Source organism: Vitis riparia, chromosome 7 (assembly GCF_004353265.1).
Source record: "Vitis riparia cultivar Riparia Gloire de Montpellier isolate 1030 chromosome 7, EGFV_Vit.rip_1.0, whole genome shotgun sequence".
Lineage (NCBI taxonomy): Eukaryota > Viridiplantae > Streptophyta > Magnoliopsida > Vitales > Vitaceae > Vitis > Vitis riparia.
In genome coordinates, this window is record NC_048437.1 from 22,196,841 (window position 1) to 22,220,034 (window position 23,194).

At 35.9% G+C, this 23,194-nt stretch overlaps 2 protein-coding genes across 4 annotated transcripts; one reads left to right on the forward strand and one right to left on the reverse strand.

The window, feature by feature from the left end:
- The first annotated feature begins 7,671 nt into the window (after nucleotides 1-7,671).
- LOC117917247 (photosystem I reaction center subunit IV B, chloroplastic) lies at nucleotides 7,672-9,104 on the forward strand. The gene is made up of 3 exons (XM_034833457.1): nucleotides 7,672-8,062; nucleotides 8,700-8,765; nucleotides 8,854-9,104. Exons 1-3 carry the CDS (start codon nucleotides 7,802-7,804, stop codon nucleotides 8,956-8,958), a joined length of 432 nt encoding a protein of 143 aa, XP_034689348.1. The 5' UTR covers nucleotides 7,672-7,801; the 3' UTR covers nucleotides 8,959-9,104.
- Nucleotides 9,105-10,436: 1,332 nt separating this feature from the next.
- Nucleotides 10,437-23,194, reverse strand: LOC117918942 (protein LOW PSII ACCUMULATION 1, chloroplastic). Of its 3 annotated transcripts, XM_034835932.1 has the most exons (7): nucleotides 22,907-23,194; nucleotides 12,509-13,081; nucleotides 12,361-12,411; nucleotides 11,873-12,044; nucleotides 11,275-11,305; nucleotides 11,011-11,185; nucleotides 10,437-10,894 (listed from the first exon to the last, which is right to left on the reverse strand). In XM_034835932.1, the coding sequence occupies exons 1-4, from the start codon at nucleotides 23,125-23,127 to the stop codon at nucleotides 11,903-11,905; spliced, it is 987 nt and encodes a 328-aa protein (XP_034691823.1). In that variant the 5' UTR covers nucleotides 23,128-23,194; the 3' UTR covers nucleotides 10,437-10,894; nucleotides 11,011-11,185; nucleotides 11,275-11,305; nucleotides 11,873-11,902. The 3 variants fall into 3 exon arrangements, with proteins under 3 accessions (XP_034691823.1, XP_034691822.1, XP_034691821.1); XM_034835931.1 differs by lacking the exon at nucleotides 11,275-11,305; XM_034835930.1 differs by lacking the exon at nucleotides 11,275-11,305 and having other exon boundaries at nucleotides 11,011-11,073; nucleotides 22,907-23,193.

A 23,194-nucleotide genomic window follows, 5' to 3' on the forward strand; every position in this document is an offset into this window, starting at 1 on the left:
GATTGTCATTTGAATATATTTTTCGAATATCCATTTCACCACACTTTTAGAGTTCATGAGTATAAAAGAATTTTGGTAAAATATGTTTGGTTTTATCTCATTTAATACAACCCCGACCTCTTTATATGTGTAATGCATGCATTCATATGATATCATAGGGTTGTCTTTAATACAAAAGAGTCCACATGATTCTCTAATATGTTATATCATATCTTTTAGTTATATACATTTATGACTTGCTAAATGAATTGTAAGTATGTCTAAATGACTTGAAGAGGTAGTCATCATTGTTTTTTTGACAAATCTTTATGAAATAACAGTATTATCACAATTAAACACACACTTTATTTGTGACTTAACTTTATGTGGGTTGGAAAAGTATCCTATGTTTGTACATCCAAATAATTGTAACTTTGATTCTCTTAAATAAAATACACTCATATCATTAGTTTCACGAAGATAGTGCAATATATGTTTGATACTATTCCGATATCTTCAATTTGTAGTGTAATTGTATGTTGCTAATAAATTAATAGGAAAAAACAATGTATGGGCATAGTATATAATTAACAAGATATATAAGTGCATCAATAATACTCTGATATGATACTTCAGAACCAAGTAATTCTTCATTTTTTTTTTGCAAAGGTGAAATGAGTCATTTTGCACTTCAAGTTATTGGACAACTATTGAAGAACTTAAATGATGTGTTTTATTCATATAAAAATGCTTCAAATTTTTCTTAATGTATGTTGATTGATGTATTAAAAATCTATTTGGAAAATGTTCAATCTATTGGGCAAGACAAAATCTTATTTTCTTTTAAGATTTTTCATCTCAAATTCATTTTTCAAATAATTTGTTGTTCTTGTGAGCTTTTTAGAAGTCCCAATAAGATTTAAGTAATCAATATATACTATAATAATTGCAAATCTAGTTTGTGATTTCTTAACGAAAATGTATAGACAATAGGGTTATTTACATATCTATCTTTTAGCAAGTCTTCGTTAAGACAATTATACAACATGCATCCAAAATATTTTAATCCATAAAAGGATTATTCTGACTTAATTAGGTATATGTTATGAGATTTTGTACTATTTGTTTTAGGCAATTTAAATCCTTTAGGAATTTTCATACATATATCATTATCTATGAATCCATTTAAATATGTTGTAATAAAATCCATGAGACTTATATCCAATCCTTTTGTGACTGTCAAATTAATGAAAAAAACAAAAAGTGATTATATCCATTATATGAAAGTGTATTTTCCTTGTAGTCAATACTAGGTATATACGAGAAATCTTGTGTTATTAATCGCCTTTTATATTTTATGATTTCATTATTTTCATTATGCTTTTGTACAAATACCTTTTTGTACCCAACATGTTTCGCATTTTTAGGCATTTGGGTTACAGGTCTAAAAACGTCTGATTTTGTTAATGAGTTTAACTTTACTTTCATTGTTTCTTTCTATTTTGACCAATTATTTATGTGTCACAATTTCTATATTTTGTGGTTCAAAATCTTCATTATTTTTTATGATGTCAAAGGCCATTTTGAAAGAAAAATATTGTTAATAACAATAATTTTTTTATCTCATTTTTCTTCCGTGTGTATATAAATTTTTGAAATCTCAAAAATTTCAAGTACTTATGTCTCTTTAAGAGTTACTTATTCACTTTGTACCTCTCTAGGGGCTTCCTTTTCAATATATGTCTCTTTAAGGGTTATATGCTTTATTTGTGCCTCTTCGAGGGGTATTAGTTCATCAGTTTTAGATTGAACATTCATTTTTATGGCATCTTCTAGAGTATTAAGTTTTTCTTGTGTTCTCCTATTCCAAGGAATTATATCCTTTAAGTCAACAAGTCTCCCATACTTTAAGCTTATCTTAGATTCATTTGTTAACTATTCTATAGGGACATTAATTCATGTTGGTGTATTTACAACTAGGACATGTGACATTATCACTTTGTTTGTATCAATGAATGCATCTGAAATTGGTTTTTCTCCCCCTATGAAAACACTTTCATCAAAATAATAATTCACAAAGTGATTGTAAAAACATACTTATTAAGGGTTTAATATATCTTATGATAGATGAATAATCAAAACCTACATAAATCTAAAGTCTTTGTAAGGGACCCATTTTAGTGTGTTGTGTAGATGCAATTGGTACATATATTGTACAACCAAAGATTTGTAAGTGAGATATATTTGGTTATTTTCCTAATACAAATAAGATTATAGAGGGAAAATCCAAACATGTTTTATTATGAAGGATAAGACAAAAAGAAGTAGAGGGGACACTTTTTCAATACATTTGAAGATAAATAGGAAGGATAACAAAGAGAATAGGACATAGAATACTTGGTGATGAAAATACTAAGGGATCTTAAAAATCAATATTAGATAAATGTGAAGAAAATGCAGACATATTTTCTTGCAAAGGCAAGTTAGAAAAGAGAAAAAATAGAGGACAATTCTAAGAATAGATATGTAGGTGAAGGATTGTCTTTATATATATAATATAATTTTTATTGGTATTCAAGCCTAACCTTCTTGATACTCATGCCAAGACTCAATCCTTATTTCTTCTTTAGCTTTTCTTCTAAAATATAACCCATTCCTTAGAGAGAGAGAGTTAGGGTTCTAGTAGAGTGAGTTAGGGTTTTTTTGTTTGAAGGCAATCAACTGATGATGGTCGTTGTTTATTTTATTTTGTGATTGTTTGTTGAAAAAGTTAGGGGAAATATAAAGAGACTAAGAGGAGAGATGCACATAGCTTTTATATATAAAATTTTCAAGAATTCTTTGAAAGTCATTGAAACTGATATTTTGGAAATCAATGCTTTGTAAGTGTCTAATTATTTTTATCTTTATTTTTATTTTTTAGATTTTCTTTCTCACTTTTTTTTTAGGTGGTTATCTTCACTCTTATCACACAAGGCTTTGTTTGATCTAATTTGTTTAATTTTTTTTCTTCCCAATTTTTATTTTTCCTTGCTTTTTCTTTTTAGGCTTAGATTCAAACTTTTTGTTTTGTTTTGTTTTTTGTTTTTCTTTTGTTTTAATTTCTAAATCTGCAATCCACGTGACATGGTTTTCTTAGTTTCTTTTCTTGTAAAATAGTGTGCTTCTATGAGGGGTCATACAATGTTAGCAGTAGATATGAGGTTTTCTTGTTATTACTCTTTGATTATGATGGAGGTAGAATTTTTCTTCATTATCTATTTTCTCTAAAAATAAAATCCAATTGAAGTACATAAATGAAAAGAAAATCATGCAAAAATTTGCAAAATTGATGGAAAGTTTTGGAGAAAACCTAGGTAAATGAAGAATCACCAACTCTATTCAAAGAAACTCAACAATGGAGAAAAGTAAAAAAAAAAGAAGTTTTGCAGATGAAGAGTAGATGAACATGTGTTACATTGTGAAACACTTGTATGGACAAGTATGGTGATGTGAGGAGTTGCATGTACACATGTTTCTTTATTAAGAGGATGTCTTTTGATACGGTAACAACTTGCATTTTATCTTATATTTTACCATTATTGACTCCCCTTGTACATTATAGTTGTAAATATGATATATGGTATTTTCGTAATTATTTGAATAAATAAGGATAAAGATGGCATCGTAATAAAATATATTCCAACCTTTATGATATAGAAAGTTTAGTGTAGCACCATGGTAATTAAAATTATAAAATTGTTTTATAAACTAATTTTTATCCTAATAAGTAAGAATTTTTTTTTTTTTTATAAAATAATCTAATAAAATAAAAATAAGCATAATAATTATTTTTATGAAGGACAAACACATTTAGCAATTAATTTTTAAATAGTTATAATTATAATATATAAAACCAACTAAATTTAGTAATTCACTATTTTGAGACAATAATAACATTATATTATTGAGGTTATACATTTAGCTCTATTCAGATTTAATTTAATTCAATTCATATGTATTCAAATTTCAAATAAATAAAAATAAAAAATACATTCCATAAATTTAAGTTATAAAAAAAGAAAAAGACAAATCCATGTGTCATTATTAAGTTACCAACTGTGTAATTACATTCCTTTGTCAACCAAACATTTAGGTTATGTTTGGTTCAAGAAAAAGACAAATCTATATGTGTCATTATTAAGTTACAAACGGTGTAATTGCATTCTTCTGTCAACCAAACATTTAGGTTATGTTTGATTCATAGAAAGTATTAAGAAAAGAAAAAAAAGTGTTAAAAAATATAGGTTTCTCATGTTTGGTTTCATCATGGAAAATACAAATATATATATATATATATATATATATATATATAATTAGTTTTTTTTTAAAATTTATATATTTTAAAATAATTTAATCTTTATATAATAGTAGAAAATAAGTTTGAAGAAACATATAAAAATAATTTATTGAGTTTAAACTTATTTTTTTATTTCCTTCCACTTTTTCTCTCTTTTTCCTTTCTCTCACATCTTCCCTCAAATATTTTGAGATCCAAACATAGCCTTAATGGTTCGATAAGATTAGTTCTCATGTTACCCTTATGTTTTTTAAGGAAACTTTGACATTGTCTAAGTAGATTATTCTCTTCAACCCACTTTGCTAAGTTAGTATTATATGTTTACAACTTTCCTATGACGACAACATAATTATCATCCAAAGGCAACACTATCAAGTAATAACATAATATCCTCTTTAGCTCTTCTTCCCTTTATACTGTATTTGGTCATGTAGTTGTTAAAATTTTTCTTTACATGATGCAAGCAATATACATGATTTTCAACCCTAAAAAATTAAGAACATTACAAAGAATCACTTGTTGCCTATCAAATATTGTGATTACCTCTTTATTATAAGGCATGTCTTTTAATTTCTATAAAAATTATAACCAATCTTCATAATTTTTTGAATTGATAACACTAAATGCAATTGAGAACAAATCATCATCAACACCATATGCTGGCATAAAGAATAAAGAGTCTCTATATGGTCCACTTAAATTGGTTGAGTCAATTGCAATGATAAGTTGATAACCCATTAAGAAATCTTGCACTGGAAAAGAATCAGCAATGAACAATTGCAAAAAAAAAAAAAAAAAAAATCAATTATTTGCATACATTCTGTAATTTTGCTAAGATTAATGTCTACTAATCACTCACATAACCAAGACAATAATTTATATGAATTCTATAGCCTATAGGTCATATATTTTCTCATTTGCTATTTCTTTTTATTTCTAATATTGCTTATAACACAATGAAACACCATTTCGTTTAAAGAAATCTTTGTAAATTTGATATAACAAATACTAAGGAGATAACCTTATGACTTGTTTCATGCCAAGATCATCTCTATTTGATTGCATTGAAAGTTGAGCTGAATATTCATCATTTGCATAACGATTATGCGCATTATTAAAGGTGTGAACCTTAATAGTTTTTGTTGCACCAATAGCATGAACAATATAGCACACTAAAATCATGAAAATGTGAGGCTTGTAGCATGGAATCAATGACAACTTATAAGGTGTGCATGACTTACTAATTTCGAATTTGCACACTGATTATACCTCCATCCTCTAATTGTTGAACATGTTGAAGTACATAAATACAAACATAATCATCACTATGAGATAACATCATAGTGATGATCACAATGAATGCATACTTGCGACTGATCCTTTTGTACTTCAATAGTTGGACAATGACAAGAACATGCCTTCAAAACAAAATCATCATATAACATCCTCGAACAATATATATCCCTTTCCACCCTTGTATTGTACTAACTTATCTTTGCCAATTACAATCTTCTTTACGTGAGGGTAACCATAAATTGAATTATTCACTTCCGTTTACCTATGGGAAAGTAGACTTTTCTTATGCAATTTTCAAATAATTTTATTTCACAAGATAACAACCAAAATAAATGTTACATAAAAAGTACCAATAATTGTAATAAATTGAAAATATCTTACATAGTAAAGAGGAGTATTTGTCCTACATTTGTGTTGTTCTATTAATGCATATTTTATAGCAAACCTAATAGCCTTATAGGTGTCTTATTCTACCCATTATTATTATTTTTTAAATATTGTATTAGAGCATTAGCATTGTATACAAGATGCATTCCAATCATGTTGTTTTTCTTTTTTCCCCAAAAAACTGCTATTTCCTGTTTCCACCTACTCTTTGGCTTCTTTCATAGACTTGTCTAAGTTTTAACTTCTTGTATTAAGATGCCAACATATTTAAATAATATAGATAAATAAATCAAATAGAGTCAATGTAGTTTCAATATATGCCTCATGGCATTTTCTAGGTTCTTTTGATGTAAAAGTTCAAACCTTCCTAATTAATAATTCAAATGCAGTTCAAAGGTAAAGAGTAGTATAAGCCATATTGTCTCAAGGTTGAAGGAAAGAAAATAAATAAGAAAAATGAAGAAAAAAATCATATAATTTTTTTTTCTTATTTGATTATAAAAAAGCTAAATTATTTGAAATACACTTTTCTCAAGCTCTTCCACTTTTATTTTGTTTTTGTTTTTTCTTAAATGATATTTTAACATTTTCTTTTTTTTTTTTTTTATAATTTTAGATTAGTGAACATGAAATGGGAAAATTTTGATTATTTGTGACCTTTGATCTTGACACGGGGTTGTAAGTGGAAATGGACTGGTTAAAGTCTTAGGTGGTATTTATTATTTGATTGAATAGAAAAAATCAAAATATTTTACTTTTTCTATTCAGTTAAAACTAACTCATTGATATCAACCAACATACCTAAACTAAACCCATTAATAATAAGTTCACTTTAATTATGTTGGATGATGTCAACAAATTATTTTTAATTGAATAAAAAAAGTCAAATATTTTGATTTTTTCTATTCAACCAAAAAACAAAAACCACCTTACACTCTAGACATCTAAGTTCAACAAAACATTTTAAGAATTATTGCCTATTATTTAATCAAATGACCTTTGAGAGACTTCTTACTTTTTTTTCTTCTATTTTATAAAAGATTTATTAAAATAAGTGACTCTTTAGTGTCTTTACCACGTTCAATCCACCCTTTCAAATAATTTCTCATGTACCTCATTTTTAATTGAGTTTTTAATGAATAACATTAATAGGAATTGATGCAATTCAATTTAGGTTGATTTTTAATGAATTCAAGAATCAAATTGAGTTAATTGACTTTAATTAAAGCTAATTTATTAACTTGAACCAACACTATTTAAAATTGATTTGATTTAGTCCATTTTGATTTATTCAATTTAGGCTAAAAATAGGTTGATACATTTTAATTTTTCAAAAATGATAGCCCTCAAATTTATTTTCTATCTAAAAATATAAATTACATAATCCTGCTTAATTTGTTTGGTTCATCAATTTACTTGTTTTTTTGCCCACTCCTAAGTATCATAGTTTGGATAAATTTTAATACATTTAATGAGCACATGTTATTTATATAGGTGAAGAGAGAGAGAGAGAGAGAGAGAGAGAGAGAGAGATGAGGTGGATCACATTATCCGAAGGAATGAGATATGGTGCAGATGTGGCAGCACCCCAGTGGTGGCACCAATTGATGCCACCCTCCAAATGAATCATGATCAGATAATTCCCACAAAAAATTATAAGCCCCATGCCCACCAGTCTAAACCTCTCAAAACTCTGGATTTGTCCCCCACAATTTCCAATCTCTTTATTGTTCATAGAGAGATAACACCACCCACCAAGCAGAAAGGAGGAGGAGAGAAGTGTTTGAAGCAGAAAGGGTAATGGCTAGCTGCAGCATGGCATCTGCTGCTTCTGGGTTCGTCCTCACCCCCACTCCTAACTCCACCACCAAGCCCACCTCCACCCCCTCCATGGTCATCTTCTCCCCCAAGAACCATAGAAATTCAAGGCTTGTTGTCAGGGCTTCTGAGGGCGGGCCGCCGCCCCCTCCCCCACCCCCACCCCCTGCTCCCGCGCCTGTGGCAGAGGGTGGTGCTCCTCCCCCTAAGCCACCTCCGATTGGACCCAAAAGAGGCACCAAGGTCAGTCATCATCGCTTCAGTTTTCAGGAGCTTTTATATCTCTGTTTGCAGCAATAAAGATGATACAACTAATACAAACTGACAGCCGATGTGAATTTTGTTTTTGTTTTTTTTTTGTTTTTGTTTTTTTTTTAATTTTTAAATTTTAATTTTATTTATTTTTTTGTATTCCCAGTAGAAGTAAATATCATTCATACTCACATAGGATGAAAGCAAGTGAATTATTTATCATGTATAATATAATTCATATTCAATTCAATAAGAGGGTGTTGAACAGTTTAAGTTTACTGGCAAAAAACTAGCAAGTTTGCTATTAGCAATAATTCTAATATTCTTCCAATTTTCCATTTCTATTTCACAAGGCTTCACTTCAATCAAAATTTTCATTCACTTCATAAATTTCTTTACATGTACTGAGCCAATTTAATGATTTAGAGTAGGAATATGGGAAAAGAAATAGAAATTCATAAGAAAGCTAAGGGTATTACAAGGTTGTAGCAGGCTGACTGAAGTTACTGATTCTCAGTTCTGTGGAGTCCTGGTTTCACTAGATTCAAAATTTTCTTAGCAACCAAGCAGAGGATTAAGCACATGCAATGCAGGGTCAAATAACTTACATCTACCTTTGACTGCACAGGTGAAGATTCTAAGGAAGGAATCCTACTGGTACAATGGCATTGGATCAGTTGTAGCTGTTGACCAGGTCAGTTCTCTCCCTCTCCTTTTTTGGGTCTTTACCTAAAACTCACCCTTAAGTCTTGACCAATGAATCATTGGTTTGTGCTGGGCAGGACCCCAAGACACGCTACCCAGTTGTGGTGAGGTTCAACAAAGTTAACTATGCAAATGTGTCTACAAACAATTATGCTTTGGATGAGATTCAAGAAGTTATTTGAGTGATGCTGGCATTGTAATTTGTAGTTTTCTCCTATCATTCCGATCTTCAGCTAAATAGCTTGTCTGTGTTGAGAATGTATCATATCTACTCTTAATGATTTCTTCTTCTCTTGCCCTTTTCCTATCTATGTTTTTTATTACTGCTCCTGAAATCTCCATTTAAAATGCCCATAATGCAGGACTGTAAATCCAATACCTTTTCTTTTTCTTACCAACATAACGGCCGCCAATCATCGTTCATCAGAATTGGGGGTGATGTTTAACCTCTTCCTGTGGATATCCTTTGCGCTCTCCAGGAAAAAAAATTGGGAATCCTGCAAAAGTAATCAGCAATAACTTCTGATCTGCAGGCCCTGCATTATCAAATAGAAAAAAAAAAAAATTTACAGGACTGGTGAGGCAAAAGATGAGTTTTCATATAGCAAAAACACCATAGGATTTGTTAGAATTTAAAGCTTTGTGCTGGCTATTTCTTCAAATTCTCCATTTTGTTCCTTTTTCTATCTGAGTCAGGACCTGACAATACAATTGAAAATGTTAAAAGCAAGTTTGAGGAAATAGTCTGAACTTTAGAGGTTAGAAAGTGTAAACTTTTACCATATCTATAATTAAAGGAATGTATGATGAAGATAATGGAGACGCAACAGGAAATTCACTGTAAGAATTTGATAGATTCAAAACCTATGAGATGGAGTTTGATATTTGTGTACTGCTTGATAGGCACCTTTGATGCCAAAAATGTTGCAAGGGTTTCATAGAATGATGATTTGTTGGCTATTCTGGAACCGAGAGGGAATAGTTGGGCTATTTGAGTTTGGGAGAAACATCTGCTCAGGGGTTGAGTATCTTGATTCTTGTGGGTGATGCTTTGATTGTGATTTCTTAAGTTTCTTAAGGGACTAGGGAACCACAACAGCATGCCCACTCAATCATCTTTCCCTGGGAGTCTTGATAGATGGAGCAATATTTTGGCTAATCAGGAAAATGGCTTCTTGGCTAAGAGGAGGCCACAGGACTTGGGGGCTCCTACAGAAGATTTCTACCCTACTTGGTGGTTTGGATTCTCATTTTGTTTAGTTTGCTTTCATTTCTTTAAGGCGATGTTTGGCTTCCAAGGAAAGAAAATAAAAGAGAAACAAAACGAAAGAAAAAATGAAGCAAAATAAAAAGTAGTCAATAAATTATTTTTATACATTATTTCAAACTCATTTTATTTATTTTTATTTTTTAACATGAAGATGAAATACTTTGAAAATACAAAAATTTCTAACTAATTTTAATCGTATTTAATTTTCCTTAGTATTTTCCATAATACAACCAAATATAAAAAAATAATTTTTCTTAGCATTTTTTTTTCTTTCCTTGTACTTTCCACTAATCAAATGTAACCTAAACTTTTTACGCATTATCTTCTTTAAAGGGCCCTTAAATCTTGCATTTCTCTTTTTTCATCTTTACATAAAGTTCACACCTCTTATTGAAAAAAAATGCCTTAATATTTGCCCTTACAATCTAGAAAGCAACATTCAAAATGCAGAAGATACAATAACTAAATGAGTTACACTTCTGTACATAACAAATTAACAACTATTTTTATGTCAAAGTTGGATATTTGATAATGACTATGCTAATGGTTCATATCCACCATATGAGTTATGAAATGAAGAAACAAGCAAACACAAACCAAGAACAGAGTATCCAAATTTGGAATTGTCTGTTTCAAAATTTATGGGAACTTGGATCTAACTTGCTGGCTTTACAACAATACACAAATTGCATTGTTCACAAGAAGCAAAAATTTCCTGGAGTAAGAGTTTTCTGAAACACCTTAATCAGTAGGGTGATATGTGTGATAGTTACTAGATCAATGTTTGTATATCCAATGGAACTTGTAATTCAGTTTCTGCAGGCTTCGCATGAACCATCGAACCACATCTGAAGATCATGAGTAACAAATTAAGCATCTTAGATCTTTTTGAAAAAAGAAGTAGCTGAAATGTTCCGACATGTCATGAATTAGTCCTGTGAGAAACAAAACTGGAAGAGTCTACCTTGGACTACAGCAAAGTTGCCGGTATAAGCTGCATGACATTGTGAGTTCTTCCATGGTAAATCTGTAAGGGATAAACCAATTCCACCACCATAAGAAAGCACCAGTAATCCATATTAAATGTGTGACACATGATTGAGGCTTCTTTTTCTCTTCTCTTGACAGAATCTTTGTTTCTAATTCAAAAGAAGAAAGCTTCATTGTGAGGCCTTCTCTTGCATATATCTGAGCTAACAATGACCATTCCTAATCTGAAGAGTCTTACCTCTTAATGGTCCTTAAGGCTCTAATTGAATCTATTGAAAAACAAAGAAGAAAATCCTGATTATAACCTTTTTCCAAAATTCCAAATGTCACTGTTAGCTATTTCAATTGATTTTTCTATAGAGTTTACAGTTTACACATTCACCATTTTCATCTAGAATTAAGAGAGGTATAAGTTTGGCATGAAAAGGCTGGGGGTGGGGGAGTAAGCAATTATTTCCAAGCAACAAATGGGGCCTAACAGTTGTTATAGCAACAAACTGAAAAGGCTGGGAGTGGGGTGTAAGCAATTGTTTCCAAGTAACAAATGGGACCTGACAGTTGTTTTGGCAATAAACTGAAAAGGCTGGGAATAGGGTGTAAGCAATTGTTTCCAAGAAATAAATGGGGCCTAATTGTTGTTTTAGGAATAAGCTGGAAAGACTTGTTTCAATACAATGAATATATTGGTGAATTCAAAATAAAAGGGAAAAGAGAAGAGAAGATACATATAGTAGAACTCATGAAAAAGCCCTAAAAGATCTCAACTCACATGAAGGAAGCTAATCTTTATTACAACAAGGAAATCGAGAGAGCCATTAGTTGAAGGAGAAACTAACCTTTGTAAAACAGGAAAAAGGAGATCTTATTCAAAGAACTCTTCCATCCATGCCATCAAGAAGACCTGTCCACATTCCCTTTATTGGTGGTAGTTGTGCAACAAAGGCGTTCCAAGGAGGGTAACCAACACCACTGCCACGTACCCGGCCATCCATTCGTAGGGATAAATACCTTCAGAATGAACACAAATAAGTAAAATCTCTTGATGCAAGAGTTTTCATGATAACCTTCAACAAACTTGCAGACAATCAACAGCATTTTCCCCACATTTTCACATTTGATGAAAGATTTAATGAACTCATCTCCAAATTATCTGAAAGTGGACACTGATTTCAAGGTGTTTATTGTTTAATAACCAACTTTAAGAAAGAAAAGAAAGAGAAAGCATATACATGCCATGAGATGAAACAAAATGTGTATGCATGAGCATAAAATCCTAGAGCTTCCTTGCATTAGAAAGAGACAACTAACATGGTAGAACACTTACACTGGAGATTCAGGGGAGACACCAGCCAGCTTCTTTTGTTCATCTAACCACCTGTTGTTGAAAAGATAAAATAAAACAATAGAATAAAATGATAAAGAGGGGGAGGCAACAAGTTTATCCTAATCTTTTGTCTAAAATAATCTCTTACTTGGACCATTCAGACACATAAACAGGAACTAGCTGCCAGAGTCTCTTCCTTTTGATGGTTATATCCTTCATCTCTTCACTTTCTTCATACTCAAAACTAGGTAATTCTCCATCTGTAACAAAAGGCACCACAAGCACCCCTCGATCCAAAAGACCCTGAGTGAAAGGTTGACTAAGTTTGAAAGACTCTGCAATGAAGGGTGCAGGGCCAGCACAGATGACAAGACGAGCAATCCCTCTCAAATCGTTGACAGAAATAACCTTCTTTTCATCCACACGGAGCTTGAGATTTGATAAGCTTTCCTCTCTTGTGAGCCTAGCCAATTGTGCATTCTTAGCACTACTTTCCCTAGAATATAGGAATGCAAAAATAGCCACTGCTCCAATGTCTATGCCAAGACCCTTCAAAATGTCAGGGACTAAGGGTGCTCTTGATGAATTTGTTAGTGCAGCAATCAATTGTGTGGTGGCTATTAATCCTCCAAGAGCACCACTGGCAATGAAAGCAAGATAAAAGAACATCCGTACGGTTCGAAAGGGAGACAGAACTTCACTTCGTATCTTGGCTGTAGAACTGAGGGACAAGTACAATTATGATTACAAGGAAGTTTGCTTGTAAAACAGAATCTGATAGCACATGCACTGGATAAAAAGAAACTAAGAGAAAAAATACATACAACCAACAATTTCTAAGATGTTCATTTACTTCTGTTTCTAATGCATTTCCATGAAAAAAAATATAAAGAGGCAAAAACAAGTTTGCATGCAAAACTTGCATTTTATGGTGCCAAAATGTGGAACCCTGTCATGTTAGGCATAAATTAATAATTTAACACACTAAGGTGAAGTTTGGCTTTCAGAAAATTTGAGGGAAACACAAGGGAAATAACATAGAGAGAAAAAAAAAGGAAAGAAAAAGCAAAGGAAAATAGGAAAATAAAAATAGATTTAAAGTCAATAATTGCTTTAGATTTCAATTTTATGGTCCGATTAATTTTTCTTATAGTTATTGCAGCCTAAGCCCTCTTATCAAGACTTGTAACTGGACCCTAGTACCTCCGTCTGAACTTTAGGCTGATATCTTCCAGATGCTGACAGTAGGGAATTCCTGCACTTGACGTCAGATCTCCTCATTTTCCTTCAAAGGTTGGAGAAAGAGTCTCTATAAGCAGAAGGTGACCTTACAAGCTGGACCCCTTTGTCACTTATTTTAACTCTTCTATATAAAGATTAAATAATTTGGAAATGCATAAATATCTAACTAATTTTAATTATATTAGATTTTCTATCATATTTTCTATAGTAAAATCAAAGATGAGAAAACCATGTGTATTGGAATTTTTTTTTTTCTTTCCTTAATACTTTCTTGAAACCAAACATAGCGTAAAGTTTCCCACCCCTATGATGAAGCTGTCAATTAAACAACATCAAACATAACATTCATATATGATGCTACACTATAATGATTTTTTTTTTTTTTTGATTGTATACACTATAATGACTATTGCTGTAGTTTAATTGCAATATTGCACTGATTACCAGGTCTCATTATTTTGTTAGATATGGAGTTTGATTATGGATATCTATAATAACTGAAATTTTCTAGGTTAATATGACTCAAAGGATCTAGAGGGGGATGAACATGTCCAATCAAAATTCAAACAACTATCAAAACATAGTAACCTATTAACCATTTCCAATAAAACTGATTCAATTAATGGATTAGACCAATTCAATCAATGGTGCAATTAATCTCAATGATAAATAACCAAACTAAGTACTCATTTGAATACACTTTGTGTTTATTTTTTTTCCATAGAAAATAGGAATAACTTCTAAAAAAAAAATATATGGTAACTCTTATATAAAATATATGGGCTTATCTTATGTCTTTAAAAATTATTTTTAAAATTTTTAAAATTTAAATTTTTTAATACCTCAATTTTTTAAACAGTTCTTAATAGTCATCATCTTTTTAAAGTAAATCTTAAAAAGTTTTACATTTTATATAGAAGTTACTATCATTTTATGTTTTTAAAAACAGAAAACAAGAAGTATATCCAAACGACACCTAAATTAATCAATTTAAGAAATATGTATCAAAAAAATATTTGGGCAACATTTGTTTAATCTAACCCTAGCCAGCACACATAAGTAGTTTCCTCGTGTGATTTTTATGAGGACAAGCTTTGCAAGAAAAATCGTGGAACCTAATCTAGGTGTCAACAATGCCAAAGTGAATAATCAACATTAAAGGAGATCAAGCTAAGCATTCAAACGGATTGATCAATTTCCTTTTCCTCAAATCTCGGCCACTGTCATCACAAACTCAAAACAATCTACAAACTGAATCCTATATCCCCTTGTGAACCAAATCCTGTGATTTGCTAACAACATTCACTGTTTCCACAATGGAATCCTCCAACAAACATTAAACTACTCAGCAAATCCAGGAGAAAATTGTTGTGTGGGTTGTTGATGGTTAGATTATCATAGTTTTCCTCACTCAAGAATGAGGTTTTTAGAGGATACTGATCAATTCTTGGAATCTCCTTGATTTCAGGATGAAGGATTTTGTCTTCAATCTGCCAAAAACCCAGCTTATGTAGGCTTCCTAAAACCCATTTTCTTAAAAAAAAAAAAAAATATAGTAAAATAGGCTTCCTGAAACCTACTTTTTTTTTTTTTTGATAAGTGAGCGCATATATATAACTAGGCAAAAAGCCACAAAGCATACAGGAGGTATACATAGTAGCCTACGCAAAAACAAAAACAAAAACAACACTCACCACCCCTTAGGGAACGGCAAGCCATTCCAAAAAACCTAAAAGCGAAGAGGACTCCTCTCCCATGTACACCCTAACCCAACTCCACAAGTTACAAACAAACGAATTCTTTAGCTTCTGAATAGCTAGAGAGCCCCCCCTAAAAGCTAATCTATTTCTCTCCTTCCAAACCGTCCAAAAAATACACAACGGAATGGAAGTCCAAATCCTTTTCCTCTTTCTCCCCACAAAAGGGCCCCTCCAACTTACTAACATCTCTTTGACTTTCTCTGGGAACACCCAATTAGCCCCAAACAAGGCCAAGACAATCTCCCAGAGGACTCTTACAACTGTACAGTGTAAAAGAATATGATTTACAGTTTCCTCTTCACAACCACACAAAAAACACCGGTTTGGAAGCTGCCAGCCCCGTCTTTGAAGCTTGTCCAAAGTTAGGACCTTCTCCCAAGAAGCCTCCCAAGCAAAAAAAGCGACTTTGGTTGGGACCTTGTCCACCCAAATGCTATTTTTCGGGAAGGAATTGACATTGGATCCTGTCAACAACTTGTAAGCATCTCTAATCCGAAAGCGGCCGTGTCCCTCTCCTTTCCATATCACTGCGTCCTCTTCAATAGAGATCCTCAAATCCCTCAACATATGCAACAACTCTTCCAAGGCGTCCATCTCCCAATCATTAGAATTTCTAGAAAGTCTTATGTTCCATCCTCCTTGACCGACACTCGAGTCCCACATCTCATTTACCGATGCATTCCTTTGGACCGCCAAAGCAAACAACTGAGGAAAATCTTGGGACAGCACCTCATTTCCGCACCAAAGGTCAGTCCAGAACCTTACCTTGGTCCCCTTACCCACTTTGAATCCTATATTTTCCCAACACCAAAACGACTCCTTCAAGATATCCCTCCAAACCCCCACCCCAAACGTTCCACGGGCCTCCTTTGTTCTCCACCCAAACCCCAACTGGCCATACTTCACCCCAATCACCTTCCTCCAGAAAACGTCTTCCTCAAAGGCGAACCGCCAAATCCATTTCCCCAACAGGGCCTTATTCAAGAGATCAAATTTCCGAATACCTAAACCCCCACACTCCTTTTGTGTACACACCACCTCCCAATTGATTAGATGAATTTTTCTTTCCGTACTTCCCCCTCCCCAAAGAAAATCCCTCTGAAGTTTTTCAAGTCTTTTTACAACTAGCTTAGGCATACGGAAGAGAGACAATTGGTAGATAGGCATGTTGGCCAAAGTGCTTTTGATAAGGGTGATCCTCCCGCCCTTTGACAGATATTGTCTTTTCCACAAGGCAAGCCTTCTTCTCATCCTTGCTTCAACCCCATCCCACATAGCCATGGCCTTGTGCTTGGCTCCCAAAGGCAGCCCCAAATAAACAGATGGGAGGGTCCCCACTTTGCACCCTAACTCCACCGCCAACATCTCAATATCTTCCACCTCCCCAACCGGGATTACTTCACTTTTAGCAAGGTTTATCCTGAGACCAGAGGCTGCCTCAAACCACATCAAAATCCAGCTTAGGTAGGTAATGTGATCTTGTCTTGCTCCACAAAAAATTATCGTGTCATCAGCAAATAGTAAGTGTGAGACATTTATCGCCATTCCCCCCCTCCCTTGAATGTTACAACCTGAGATGAATCCCCCATCAACAGCCCTTCTTAGCATAGCACTTAGAACTTCCATACCCAGCACAAAGAGGTAGGGGGAGAGTGGATCTCCTTGGCGTAACCCCCTAGAATTGGGGAAATAATCAGCTGGTATCCCGTTCACCAGAATAGAGAAACTAGCCGATGAGATACACCACCAAATCCATTTCATCCATCTTTCCCCAAAGCCCATCTTGCGCATGACCTTCATGAGGAAATTCCAATTCATGCTATCATAGGCTTTCTCAATATCCAGCTTACATATCAGCCCTTTCTCTTTGCGTTTAAACCAATAGTCAATCACCTCATTGGCTATGAGCGAAGCATCTAAAATCTGTCTACCCTTCACAAAGGCATTTTGGTCCGGCGAAACCACTTTGTCTAACACCTCCTTGATTCTATTGGCTAGCACTTTGGCCAAAAGCTTATACAAACCCCCAAGCAAACTGATCGGTCTGAAATCCCCCAAGTCCTCAGCCCCCCCTTTCTTAGGAATGAGGACTAGGAAAGTGGAGTTGAGGCACTTAGCAAACGATTTTTCTACAAAAAATTCCTGGAAAAACTCCACAATTTCCTCTTTCACAAACCCCCAACAGCATTGCCAAAAGGCCACTGTGAACCCATCCGGGCTTGGGGCCTTATCACCATTCATCCCCATCAAGGCCGCATGAATCTCTTCCTCAGTGAAAGGCTGTTCCAGGCCATCAGCTTCAGCCAGGCTTAACCTTTGGAGCTGCAGCCCTTCAATGTCAGCTTTCCAAGATTGTTCCTCTGTCAACAACTGCTGAAAGGCATGCACAACCCCCTCTCTCACCTCCCTCTCCTCCTCCATCCACCTCCCATTAATTTTAATCTTTTCCATGGAGTTGTTTCTTCTATGAGCATTAGCCATCCGGTGAAAGAATCCCGTATACTTATCACCTTCCCTCAACCACAACTCCCTAGATAATTGTCTCCAATGCGTTTCTTCCAAGATCACCCATTTTTTAAAGACATCCTTAGCCTCAGCTTTCATCTCTGTCTCTCTTTCAGTTAGGCTCCTGTCCCTCTCCACCCTGTCCCAAAATTCTACTTGTTGCAAGGCTAGATTTTTGTTGACTTCCACCCTCCCAAACACCTCCCTGTTCCAGATTTTGATCTTATCCTTCAGAAACTTCAATTTTGTGGCCAATCTGAAACTGGCCCTCCCCCTCCCCCCCGCCTCCTGCCACCAACCCCGAAGAAGCTCCTTAAAACCATCAACTTTGAGCCACATATTCGCAAACCTAAAGGGAGATGGACCCTTTCTGACCCCTCCACCTTGCAGTAAAATGGGAAAATGGTCAGAGGTTGGTCTAGGCAGCCTGCACTGACTGACCCCGCTGAAGCAGTCAAGCCAATCTTGGGACACTAGAAATCTGTCCAGTCTGGCCCAAGCTTGATTATTTCTCCCCCCACTCCACGAAGCCACCCCCCCTTGCAAAGGAATATCCAGAAGCTCTAGCTCATCCACCACCTGAGCAAATCTTCTCATAGCGCCCGTTAGCCTCCCCTGATTGCTTCTTTCCTCAAGGGATAGAATAACATTGAAGTCACCCCCTAAGCACCAGGGATCATCCCAGATTCCCCTAATTGCCCCAAGCTCTCCCCATAGAATCTCCCTATCTTCTTTAGTGAATGGACCATACACACCTGTAAATATCTAGACCTTCCCATCTTCTATATTCCTAAGTCTGCACGAGATGGAGAACTGACCCATCTTCATCTCAAGGATTTCCAGAGTTCTTTTATCCCAGCAAACCAGAATCCCTCCTGCAGCTCCCTGAGCGTCCAAAGCACACCAATCAAGGAACCTTCTAGAACCCAAACTCCTCACCAGACCCTCATTCATGGACTGAATTTTCGTTTCCTGGATACAGAATAAATCAACTTTCTGGTTTCTAATTATAGCTTTAATCACTTTCCTCTTGGAGCTATCATTGACCCCGCGCACGTTCCAACTCAAAAGCCTTATTTTCATTGGACTTCCATGATTTGGCACCCTCTTCCTTGCACATTACCCTTTTTCTTCTTCCCTCCCTCATAGTTGACTGAACATTCCAGTCTTCTCAACTCTCTTTCAAATTTCGATTTCTCCAACATGGCTTTGTTGTGAATTCTTTCTCTCCTCTTCCTGATTTTACCCATAAACTCCAAAATATCTTTCTCTAGGCCCTCCGTCGAGAATCCCAGGAATTGACTGAACCTGGCCAAATCACTTTCCTCCCACCTCGCTTCCACCCATCCTCTCTCTTCTTGAAATAAAGGCTGGGCAATGCACAACGCCTGACTGTTATCCTCCCTACTGTCATTACTGATCTCTACCAAATCCCAACACTTCCCTTCATTTTGCTCTGAAATCCCAGTTCCGTTGCCCAGAATATTCCCCTTGGATGAGTCCTCAACAGTCCCAGAGCGGCCGAAAGACTCCTTCAATGGAGTCCGACCAAAAGGAGAAGAAGAGGGAGAAGAAGGGACAATAGCCACCACTCCAGAAGAGGAGAGAGCGTTAACATACCTTGCGTCTTCCTCCATCAGGGCACAGTCGGTCCTGGAGATCCCCCCCCTCTGATTTTCGTCTCCATATAGCCCCCTCTGACCATCCTTCACCCAGAAAGAGGAGATGCCTGCGTCTGGGCCCCTTAATGGACTTTGGTTGCGCTCCACAGCAGAGGGGCCCTTCTCCATCTGGGCATTAAGTGAGGCAGATGGGCTTTGAGAAGCCAGCCCAGCCCCTTGACTCGCGGGCAAGGCCTTTTCCATGGGCTGCCCCAATCCAGAGACTGGCCCAGACGAATTAAGCCCAAGAGAAGAGGTCTTAGGCCACGAAGAGGACCTCGCTTGGCCCAACAGTCCCAGCCCACCCAATGCAACATTCCCGTCTGATGGCCCGTCTTCGCTCCGAAAGGGATTCGAGGTTTGGCCCGACCCGCTGTCCTGACGCCGCGTCCCGTCGGCAGTCAGCAGGTTGTCCTCGAGCCTCGGGTCCTCCATCGCTACCTTCACGCGCTCCCTCGCGCGTGCACTAGCGTCACCCCCTACCTCCATTCCCACTGCGACGACCTTTCCTTTCTTATCGGCCATCAGAACTTTCATGACTGGCCTGGTTTCCCACCATAGGGTTATCGAGATGCAAGACCCTTCAACCCAAACCTCCACCTCATTGGGAAGAACCTCACCTTTCCGCTTCACCAAGAGACGTGCCCACCGTAACTCCTCCATTTTTTCCGTCTGATAGTCAATCGCTATGAATCCCCCACACGCGTCCCCAATCCTTCTCAGAATATCCCGTTCCCACAAGGAAACGGGTAGGCCTACTACCCTCACCCATGCTTCACTGCTTCTTTCCCCTTCCCTCAAGCATCCCGTCTCCGGCCACCACTTCTCTATGGGAGAAAAAGCCCCCCGACCGACACACCCCCACTTTTATGGGCTTGCTCTGCCTCTGCCGGTAGCTCAAACTCCATTAAAATCTTTCCCCTCTCCATTTTTGCAAGCCCTAAATTTCCTTTTAGCCTCCAGATTCTCGTTAGATGAGATCCCCACCCTCTGAGATCTTCCCCCTTTGCTGCATTAGGGTTCCATGTCCCAACAATGCAATGTTCAAGTTTCGATAGGTTTCGACCCACTTCCTCCTTAGTTACCTCTACTCTAACTGTTGATCTTTCCTTTCCCCTCGCCATGTTAACCGCTTCCGCGTATGTCTTCGCCATGGTTGGCTTCGCCGGTGACTCGTTTCCTTCTGGTTCTTACTGCTTCCCTCTTCACAGCCCAATCTCCGTAGTGTTTCCACCATTGAAGCCCAGCCACCCTTTGCTCCTCTTCCTTTGGGAATGAACACGCTGAATCTTTTTCTTTCCGTGTCCGAAACCCCCAGACGAAGAAAACAGCCCCCTCTATTATAGTCACGCGACAGAGAATACACCCTCCCGTTCTCCTTCCACTCTCGTACCCACCTACCCATCCTTACATCCTCAATACTCAGAGTCAGACTCTCGAGGACTATCTCAAGACTCACCGGACCTAGTCTGACCCACGAGGAGATCCCTCCTTTCCTTTCCACAATCGTGGCTTGCAATCTTCCTCTCCTTTCCTCCACCTCAACCTCAAATATTTTCGACTCCACGCCGAAACCACCCTTCCTGATTTTCTTCCCAAGCCTCGCATGGCTCTCGCCCTCTACAGCTTCTGTCGATCCCCCATCGCCGCCGCTATCTCTCTCTCTCGCAGACTTTCTCTCTCTAACCCTCTCTCTCTCCTCCATTCAATGTATTTTCCTGAAACCTACTTTTAAACTGATAAGCCCATGGAATTTGATTTGAAAAAAGGAAACTGCATAATTGAAACACCTTGATTGATTGATCTAAGGTGTCAACCAATTGAGTTTACAGTCTAAACTACTTTGGCCTTAAATTGATTTCCCAAGAGATGGGCTTCAATCAAATGATGCAAAGTCCATTGATCAAGCAACTGGTAGTTTCACCTACATTTTCCCTATGTATGGAAGCTCATTTCAGCAGTTTAAAGCTTCAAAGGCAGACATCAACCTATAACACCTTTTTCTCCAAGCTATATCATAAGAATGAAATTATATCACTAGGAAAATTTTTGTAAGTTACAGATCCCTTGAGGTTTCAGCCATATAAAACCATATATTTGTTTGAGCAAACGGTTAAATTAAAAGATGTTGCTTTTCTTAACCAAATTGCTGGACGCCTATGATTTTTGGAATCCAATTGTAGCTGTTATTCCTGTCAGAACTGTGCTTCTTAGCCTTGTTTGGCAATCCATCGTAAATTTTCAATGAAATATTGTGAATTGGCAGAATGGAATGAATTGTTAACAATAAGATGTCACATCCTTTATCCATTAAATAAGCAATCTCCCATCTTCCAGTACTTCATCTATACCATGCTGTATGGCTAGAAATCTGAAATATATACCCTCTGGGAAGCTGCAACTGTACTTAGAACTACAGAGTGAATTCACCTTGACAAATTGAAGGTCACCAAATCAACAGTTCATTCATTCATTAACAGTTCATCAACAGTTCCAATCATTAAATTAATTTTAGGCAGTTTCCAATCATTCAGAGCTCATTCAAGAGGTTTACTCCCAAATTCCTCCAACCCCTTCTCATTAAGACCTACTCTCTGCTCCACTATTCCACTCCATCCATGACCTTTTTATTTTTAAATCATAAATCATTGAGTTTATTCTCATTTCTTGTAGAACACTCAATGCTCCAAACTGCTATATTGCAAGAAATCATGCCTTACCTAGTTATATTCCTCATTGTACAAAACCAGATCACCTAAATTAACTTTCCTCATCTTGTGACCTATTAGTGCTACCTCTCAGTTCTCATGATCGTATTCATTCCAAAATTCCTTTCCGGACTCGAGACTCGTTGATCCCCACATCCTTATCACTGTAACCATACAAAGTTACATATTGCATTCATAGCTCGTATTAAAAAAATCACAAACAATGTTTCATTCCAGCTGGTGCATCCATCCCAATTAATAAAAAGAAAAAGAAAAAAGAACCCAATATCTCTCTCCTTCATCCATCCCATTCAATTTCCATAAGAATAATTCTCCCAACCCCCTACTCCATTTTTAATAAACAACAATCCTCAGTCATAGAAGTAATCTACTCTTGCCATTTCTTATCCATTTTCCTTTAATAAAACAGTGCATTTCCACTTCTTTTCCTTTTACATCCCACAAATTTTGGTCTAGCGTACTTGTAACTCTCTTAACATAAAGCAACTTCCCAGAACTTTGTATTCAATGCAACATGAATTCAAGCAAGCACACAAACAAACAGAAGAGTGGAATTTGAATTGAGAACCAAACACAGCCTTAATAATACAATTAAAACTGTCCATATACAAATATATATACATAAAGATTTCGAGAGAGAGAGAGATGCCTGATTGGAGAAGGAGAAGATGAGGAGGGCTTGTTGGAGGCAGAACAGGTGATGATGGACAATGTTGTTGATGTTTTTCCATTGTTGATTGAAGAAAACTGAGAGTTTCTTTGACTGCAAAATCCGAACTTGTTCTTCTTCTGATGGATATTGTAATTAGGGCATCTTATAGTAATAACTGTTGTTGTTGTTGTAACGTAGGAAATAGCAGCAACAGCCATGGAAACTCCACTTTCTCTCTCTTCTCCTCTCTTTCACTGAAATCCTAGGGGTAGTTCTGGAATTACA

Coding starts and splice junctions, on each gene's coding strand:
- LOC117918942 (XM_034835931.1), bottom strand. CDS start 23,127: ATGGCTGTTGCTGCTATTTCCTACGTTACAACAACAACAACAGTTATT. Junction 13,082..22,906: donor TCTTCTCCTTCTCCAATCAG/GCATCTCTCTCT, acceptor CTTGTCCCTCAG/TTCTACAGCCAAGATACGAA. Junction 12,045..12,360: donor GTCTCCCCTGAATCTCCAGT/GTAAGTGTTCTA, acceptor TTCATTCTGAAG/GTATTTATCCCTACGAATGG.
- LOC117917247 (XM_034833457.1), top strand. CDS start 7,802: ATGGCTAGCTGCAGCATGGCATCTGCTGCTTCTGGGTTCGTCCTCACC. Junction 8,063..8,699: donor GACCCAAAAGAGGCACCAAG/GTCAGTCATCAT, acceptor TTGACTGCACAG/GTGAAGATTCTAAGGAAGGA. Junction 8,766..8,853: donor CAGTTGTAGCTGTTGACCAG/GTCAGTTCTCTC, acceptor TGTGCTGGGCAG/GACCCCAAGACACGCTACCC.